Here is an 8,762-nt window from a genome sequence, read left to right as displayed (position 1 = left end):
TTTGCTCTCGTCAGCTCTCGTGCTCTCTTCTTGTTCCCTGCCCTGGTGTTGGTCCTTGCCGCCTTTGCCTTCGACATTTTTAGAAATCGACGTGAGCTTATTTTACAATAATTTATTATATGTCGCTTTCGTCGATCGGCATGCGAACTGCGAATTTCCTGATTCGACGGAGAGGTTATGTCAGGTTATGTGAAAATGCGCTATTTACGCGCAGATTGTTTAAAATCTAAACAGTTTATAAATAGCATTTATAATTATATAGTTGGCGGCATCATCATCTGAGGATGAGCTGTCCAACAGATCCAGCAATAGGCGACAAGTATCATCCATTTCGAAAACGTGCTCAAGCTGTCAGTAAGTAAAGTTGTCACTTTGACAGATGAAATTATGTTCCTCGGCCGCTCTCGAATTCAACTGACCCCCTCTCCTACCATAGGAAGAAATATTTGATAGCGTCGTGTGTCGGTAGAAAAGATGATGCGCTGTACATTAACTTTTGATGTGACCTTTGCGTGTGGCAGCACCATAAAGCAACACACAACGAATATAACCTGATATTATTTGTGAGCTTATAAATTATACTTTAAAATTATAATATGTTCAAGCTAAACGATTTTAGGAGAGAGAGAGGGGCACGGAGCAACGGGATGGTGGGATTCATAGCCCGAGCAGCTCTATAATTTATAAAATAAATTTCGAATACCACTCGACCAATAAATATTTTTTATTACAGTCAAAGAAATATATGGATATTTCGCTTTCTAACTTAATATCTAGCTCAAAGCTTTATGTATAATTTTAATGCAACAATAATAATTTTACATAGTAAATTATCTTAAAAATTATTTTGTTCACTTATCATAATATTGAATTTTATTTATTCAATTTCTGTTTTGAGGCTATCGGGAAGAAGATTGTAAATACCCTCATGGCCTATGTTTCTTTTACCACTTTCAGTCTCTACTGTACATTTGTCTTGTATAATACATTACAACTAAAATATCCATTCATTCTACACTCCATCAATTTAATCACGTTTCAGAAAAAACATAATATATCCTTATTCCCTAACTTAGCGGTATATTATGTACATAATTAATTAGTGTGATCTATTTACCAATAATTTTTCATCTTATAATTCTCTAACCTGTCCATCCTCTTCTTGCAACCCAAACTAGCTATAAATCATTTTTCTTATTTATATTATAGTAATGTATAGATTCTATGTCCGCAAACTGTAAAATTCACCCGCCATAACACAGGGTCATCCCTAGCATGGAGGGTGAAATATCACAAAAAACCACATGTACTCTCTAAATCATGTATCAATAAAATAAAATGAAATAAATAATGTTTGTGACCATTTTACAAATGTTATGTTTGTGTGTGTTTTTATTTTACATTAGCTCCACACAGGAGACCTGGGGCCTTAGCATGAGAATCGATCGAACTTAACGATATCGGATTGCTAAGCGTATCTACCGACGATTTTATAACGACTTCCCTAGCATGAGAACGCTATTGATATCTCTAACGACATCGATAAGGCAATAAATACAAATCGATATACGCTGGCAATACTGGGACGGAATTGTCTATGAATTGAATAGACGTCAAAGTCAAACGTCAGATTTCAAGCGTGACCATTTTAAACGCCGTGTTTTTTTAATATTTTACGATGTCGCAAGCAATGGTAGCTGGGTAAGTTATTTATTTATCTTTTTATGTGAAAGAATTTCCATTATTATCAAAGAGATATACTTACATTCTATTGTGTCAAAATTTTGAAATTATTTTTACTAATATTTCAATCATACGCAGTATTTTAAGATATTCAAAATGCTGATATTATGATTTCAGGAAGAGAGTAAGGTTGACGACCAGTCAAATGGATTTGCTAACCAGCTATATGGCTGACCATTCGGAGTTCGCCGCTGGAAGGTTTGTGGGACCTCGGGGTTCCCAAAAAAATAAGGAAATGTGGCGGAATTTGGCGGAACAACTGGCAGAATTGGGTCCTGCTAAGTCAGCCGAGCAGTGGAAAACAGTGAGTATTTGTACCTACCTATACAAACTGGTTGCAGCAAACTTTGCTGACCTTCTAATATAATCTATCATCGAGACACTTGATATAAGACCGTAAATCACTTTTAACCTGACATTATTTTTACATTTTACAGACATGGCGTGACTTAAAATGTAAGTCGCGCGCCCAAAACGCCGATGCCAAGCGAGCTGCCCTCATGACTGGAAACACTGCCGAGATACCGGTGTTAACTGACCTGACACAGAAGGTCATCAACATCATCGGCAGAGCCAGTTCTGAGGGCAGCGGACTTCTAGAAAGCTGTATAGGAGATGGACCTGAACTCATAATGCAGGATGTTGAGGTCACTAATGTCTTAAAATGTTAATATAATATATTCTGTCAAAATTTAGTTGATCTTTCATTATCAATGAAAATTATTTGTGTGTTTTACAGTATTCCGATGAAGTTGGAGAAGGGCCCACAGATTTACAGACGGCGCAGTTAGCTTCCCCTTCTCGCCCGAGCAAGAAGAGGAAGCTAACTGACAAGCCAGATGTGGGGGTTCGGATGGTGATGGCGCAGGAGGCTAGTAACAAATCATCCAAGGAGCTTGTGGGAGCTATTGATAAATTCTCCAATATTTTTAAGGTATTTCCTATTTCTCTTCGAATCACTCCCAAATACAGCGCTACACGTGTAAGTTGCCAGATTAAAATATAAAGAAATAGCGTCAATTCATGTTTAGGCCACCGCCAACTTATAAGTGTGGCACTGTACTTTTAAATTAGAATTAAATCATAGTAGAACAAAATAAAATGCCCAGCTTTGACTTATTTCATTTATTTATTGTACTCTTCCCAATGTACTATTTTTCCATTTTGCGCGGTGGAGTTTTTATTGTTCTGTTTGTTTAGATATTCTTTGTGTTAAAAAAAATTAATAAACATGTAAAATCCAGCTTGGCGAGAAATTCAAAATGAATAAATTAATTTATAATCTTCCTTTTAGTATGTAGACTACCTATTGTTATTTAAAATAAATTAATGAGTTGTTATTTATCATTTCAGAGTTCAATGGATCGATTTGCTGACATTTTTGAGGTATTTCCTGTTCCTTTTTGTAATTATTTGTCAAGGCACCCCGAGACCGGGCAAGATACAGTGTCTACATAGACATGGTGCTTTTCTGGTCTCGTCTCACTGGCACTAATAACTCATTTACTATAGAAGGTAAATTAAGTTAGTAAATTAATGAATTATCATCTCTTGTTTCAGAGATACACGGCAGTGGAATGTGAAAGGGTTTGTTTACTCCAACGACAGTTGGCGAGGTATTTATTTGCTATACATCTATACAGGCTTTTAAAAACATTTAATGTACAAAACTGAACAAATTAAATTAAATATTGCATTATTTAATATGTCACTTGAGAGATTGCGAAGTATGTTCACAAGGGATGGAACACGATTATTAACAATTGTCCTTGGAGAGGCAAGCAGTCCAGCTAGGAGGTACGATGAAAGTAGAATGAATGAGATCTCTAATAAAACATTTCTAATTCTAGACAAACTCAACCATCGAATCAACCGTCAACATCATTTGCCAACTCGCCCAACTATACGTTGAAGTTGGAGTCGGAGGATGAATACGATTAGTTAAGTTTTTTTTATAATTTTCAAGATAATAAGTTTTTTGTATATTTTTTGTGTTAAATCTTTATTTTTATTAACTTTTTGTACGTTCATAATTTTTATGTTTCTTGTGAAAAAGTGAAACTCAACAACAAATGTCATTTTTTTACAATTTAGATACATACAATACAATATTTTAAAGTACTTGTTGTGTAATATTGCATGCAGCACTTTGCATATACATATACTTGATTAGTAGCAGTTCTTCAAACTCTTGCAATGTCTCTGTGAGGCGTGAATTGTTTTTACAATGTAGGTACATACAATACAATGTTTTAAAGTACTTTTGAAGTACTTGTTGTGAAATATTGCATGCAGCGCTTTGCATATATGAATATGTACTTGATTAGTAGCAGTTCTTCAAACTCTTGCAATGTCTCTGTGAGGCGTGAATTGTTTTTACAATGTAGGTACATACAAAACAATGTTTTAAAGTACTTTTGAAGTACTTGTTGTGAAATATTGCATGCAGCGCTTTGCATATATGAATATGTACTTGATTAGTAGCAGTTCTTCAAACTCTTGCAATGTCTCTGTGAGGCGTGAATTGTTTTTACAATGTAGGTACATACAATACAATGTTTTAAAGTACTTTTGAAGTACTTGTTGTGAAATATTGCACGCAGCGCTTTGCATATATGAATATGTACTTGATTAGTAGCAGTTCTTCAAACTCTTGCAACGTCTCTGTGAGGCGTGAATTGTTTTTACAATGTAGGTACATACAATACAATGTTTTAAACTACTTGTTGTGAAATATTGCATGCAGCGCTTTGCATATATGAATATGTACTTGATTAGTAGCAGTTATTCAAACTCTCGCAATGTCTCTGTGAGGCGTGAATTGTTTTTACAATGTAGGTACATACAATACAATGTTTTAAACTACAATTTTTTTTTTTGTTTTTTTTATTTTTTTTTTATATTTACTCCACACAGGAGGCCCTGAAGAAAATAATTTCCCTCAGGGCCTATGTCATCTTTGGGGATGCTGTGTGGAGGGTCTTTTTGTGGAGAGGAAGGAGTGAACATGGGTCTTGAAGAGTCCCATGTTGTAGGAGGGAGGAAACACAGAGGCCGGCAGTTCGTTCCACAGCCGAGCTGTTGAACTTAAGAACGAATCATAGAAGCGACCCGTTCTCATGTGACAAGTGTCAACTGTGTACAAGTGTTGGGCGCGCGTTTGGCGTGTATCCCGACTACGCACCGGTGCCGAAGGGATCAATGACGCTAGTTCCTCAGAGCATCTTCCATTGTAATACCGATAGAACAAGGACAGCATACCTACCTGACGCCTGTGCTCTAAAGATTGCAGTCCGTTTGTTAAGATTGGGGAATCTATCAAACGGACCGCCCGTTTCTGCACAGAGTCAAGGGTTTTTTTCAGGTATTTTGGGGCTCCAGACCAGAGATGGCTGCCAAATTCGACAGTAGGGCGCACTTGCGATTTGTACAGGGTGAGCAGTTGTGTACTATTAAAGTATCTGCGGGCCCTGTACAGTACGCCCAGCTTCTGAGAGGCCAACTTTACTCTAGCTTCGATGGAGCCCCCGTACCTGAGCTGGTCACTTATAGTTACACCAAGCATATCAATGGAAGGCCTGTTCGGAAGATTGCTTCCGTTGAAGGAGACTAGATTATCATTTGGATCCCTTTTAGACGTAATCAGACAGGATTGGGTCTTTGAAACATTAAATTCGACGAGATTATTTTTACCCCAGGAGGAAATACTCTCGAGATAACCGTCCATTCTCTGCTTCAAAGCCCTCCGAGCCGTTGGAGTTTGTGTGCCCTTTGGGGGCTTGTCAAACAAAAAGCTATCATGAACTGTACTGTCATCCGCGTAACAATGAATCGGTGCACATGTCAAAAGGTCATTGATGTGCAACAAAAACAAAGTCGGAGACAGAACCGATCCCTGTGGGACGCCAGCATTTATGGAGTGCGAGGAAGAGGTGAAACCGTCAGCAACCGCCTGAATCGACCTATCCCTTGAAGTTCTTTTTGTGAAATATTGCATGCAGCGCTTTGCATACATGTATATTTGATTAGTAGCATTTCTTCAAACTCTTGCAATGTTTCTGTGAGGCGTGAATTGTTTTTACAGTGTTGGTACATACAATACAATGTTTTAAAGTACTATTGAAGTTCTTTTTGAGAAATATTGCATGCAGCGCTTTGCATATATGTATACTTGATTAGTAGCAGTTCTTCAAACTCTTGCAATGTCTCTGTGAGGCGTGAATTGTTTTTACAATGTAGGTACATACGATACAATGTTTGAACATGATGAAGCACTATAAGTCAGTTTCCTTGTTTAATATATTATCATTCGTGGGAGAAGTACTTTCGCACTAGTTCGTCTCTCACTCTGCGGGCTGCAACAACCCTGCAGACATCTTCAGGCTGGTGCAGCAGCTCAACCTCTCTTAACTCTACATTATCATTATAATCGTCTGTTAATCTGAAAATAGAGAACAATTTATTAATATTTTGTACTGTTGCCTTACTTTTTTAAATGCATATAGTTCAACAAGGAAACTGACTTATAGTGCTTCATCATGTTGTATAGTATAGCACAAGTAATAATTATTTGACCAGCAGCATCGGGCTCATAATGGAGAACTCTGTCTTTCCTGAGGCAACGGAATATAGCCTTCCATGCCCCAAATAAGCGTTCTACGGAACATCTCGCCTCACAGTGCGCCTTTGTGTATCTGTATTGGGCACTCCCCTCGACTGCATTCAATATTGGTGTCATCAGATAAGGCTCGAGTGTATATCCAGAATCGCCTGACTGAAACAAAACACCCATTATAATAGGTACATATAACTACTAAATTATGATTTTTTTGCCTTTTTTTTAAATGAGTTGTTGAAATACATACCTAGCAAGAAATATGTCCCAATTCTCTGATTGTATAGTCTGTTCATTTCAGTTTTGACTAAACTATTATTCCAAATGAATTGGTCATGGACAGTACCCGGGAAGCGTGTGTTGATGCTCAATATTTTCAACGTAGCATCGCAGACCTGTTTATCAAACATAAAAAACCTTCAATAAAATTTGAAAACAACAATCCAGCTGTTTTATTTCTGAAAAAATATTTACCACTTGAACATTCAGCGAATAAAATCCTTTGTGGTTTTTGTACTGCTCCTCGTGTCTGGAAGGGGTGACGATGGCGATGTGGGTGCAATCGATGCATCCCAGAACATGTGGAAAGTTTAATTTTTCCCTAAAACTACTCTCTACTTGCTTGCGGGCTTCATTTGTAGCCGGAAAATGTATCCATCTTCTGTACAGATGTTCTAAAAGTGCTTTCATAAACAGTTTTATGCACTTGCTAACGGTAGTTTGCCCTATCGCCAAGAAGTGATCTTGGCCTACTCCACGTTGGTAGCTCCCTGTAGCAAAGAAGCTGATGGGTGCGAGTACCTGTCAACATCATAAATAATACAACTAATTAATAAACTTCACTTTTGATCATTTTAATCACTTTATTGTGAAAAATTATCATCAGCAATCGAAACAAATTTATTTATTTCACGTGGTCGTTCCAGTGGTGGATAGATTTATATTGTGTTTTTGTTTTACTAAGATATCAATAATATTTAATACTCTCACTTTAATGTATACTGGAAGTCCTAATGTATTTTTTGACACTAGAAAAGGAGTTAATTGATCAATGAGATCTCTAGCCATAATGCGAGATATTCGAAACAATTGTCTGAATTCCGTCTCTGCAAGTTCGAACGGATTCAATTGATCGCGTAAACGACGCCTTTCAATCCTACGATCTTCCCTAACCTGCCTCCTTTCATTGAACCAGAAATTTTGCATAATGAACGACATTATTAAAAAAATATGTATATCGACAGCCAACCAAAGTTTTAACTGACACTCAAGACCCCACGTTATATTCGGCGGGCTTTTAGCAACCGTCGGTCGGAAGTTATCCTATCGATACATTCTCATGCTCGCAATTTTAACGATACCGTCGCTACTTTGACCATAGACAAGGAATTTTAACAATCGTCGGTTGTTATATTTTGATCGTGCTAGCATATGTCGTTAAGTGCTCATTGATGACGTATTTTAACGATATCGTATTGCTATAGGGCTATATCGACTTCTCATGCTAAGGCCCCTGAGGAAAATAATTTCCTTCAGGTCCTATGTCATCTTTGGGGATGCTTCGTGGAGGGTCTTTTTAGGAAAGGAAGGATGGGAAGTTCCAGGAAGGAAAAGGTTACATGGGGTGTATAGGAATCTAGGGGTTAGTGAGGCCAAGAGTGACGGACCTATGAATCCATCCCTCCCACTGCAGCGCAAGGCAGTGTTCCGATAGAGTCCTAATAAAAAAGTCTCCCTCAACCAGTATCTCCATATCCGGCCTGCCATGCAGTTGGTGGACAAACACATCTGCCGGCAAGACCCGGATAAACCTCACCCCATGAAACCGGGCACCCCATCTAAGTCATCGAACATAGCGAACCACTTAGGGTGACCTATGGCAGAGATGCTAGCCTAGGAGGATGGGCTGGTGGGAGGAAGATCTGGTCTGTGTAGAGTAATATGTATTGTGTGGATGTTATTTATTGATTTTAGGTTTGAAAATGTGAGGTGCCGTGTTAAATAAGTCGAATTCCCTTGCCTGTCCAACAACCGGGTGGCGGTATAGTTGATCTGTCTTTACATTGTGCAGACAGGGGCACCCTTGTGAGGTATTACACCAAATGAAAATGAAGCAGGATAAGCAACGGGAATTTCTTTCTGTAGCTGGCCCTACAGAACTGCCCCTTAAGTTCTTTGTCAGTGCTTATTCCGGTCAGTTCTTCTTGTCACATGATATCCGATTCTTCAAAGTTGGATTTCCATAGTCAAAATGTCCTGAAACTTAGTTTTGAAGTCTGTGTGAAGTGCATTTAAATTTGAACGTCATTATTACCCTGGACGTTTTTCAAAAACAAGTTGGGGAACTAGGAAAATTTGCAGCTTCCGATGTGCAATGTTTTGCTTGAATATATTAATTCTGACG

General features: G+C 38.0%; 1 protein-coding gene across 1 annotated transcript; it reads left to right on the top strand.

Annotated features, from left to right (window-relative positions):
- Nucleotides 1–1,608: 1,608 nt before the first annotated feature.
- Nucleotides 1,609–4,966, top strand: LOC149409554 (uncharacterized). Its single transcript, XM_089649517.1, has 7 exons — nucleotides 1,609–1,701; nucleotides 1,861–2,047; nucleotides 2,181–2,390; nucleotides 2,483–2,677; nucleotides 3,097–3,129; nucleotides 3,304–3,359; nucleotides 3,594–4,966. The coding sequence occupies exons 1-7, from the start codon at nucleotides 1,679–1,681 to the stop codon at nucleotides 3,682–3,684; spliced, it is 795 nt and encodes a 264-aa protein (XP_089505643.1). The 5' UTR covers nucleotides 1,609–1,678; the 3' UTR covers nucleotides 3,685–4,966.
- Nucleotides 4,967–8,762: the final 3,796 nt, after the last annotated feature.

Source organism: Hesperophylax consimilis, chromosome 30 (assembly GCF_061612785.1).
Source record: "Hesperophylax consimilis isolate HC1 chromosome 30, BYU_Hcon_1.0, whole genome shotgun sequence".
NCBI classification, from domain to species: domain Eukaryota; kingdom Metazoa; phylum Arthropoda; class Insecta; order Trichoptera; family Limnephilidae; genus Hesperophylax; species Hesperophylax consimilis.
The sequence above is the reverse complement of the archived record's forward strand: the minus strand, read 5'-3'. Positions and strand labels throughout refer to the sequence as shown.

Coding starts and splice junctions, on each gene's coding strand:
- LOC149409554 (XM_089649517.1), top strand. CDS start 1,679: ATGTCGCAAGCAATGGTAGCTGG. Junction 2,048..2,180: donor CAGCCGAGCAGTGGAAAACA/GTGAGTATTTGT, acceptor TACATTTTACAG/ACATGGCGTGACTTAAAATG. Junction 2,678..3,096: donor AATTCTCCAATATTTTTAAG/GTATTTCCTATT, acceptor TTATCATTTCAG/AGTTCAATGGATCGATTTGC.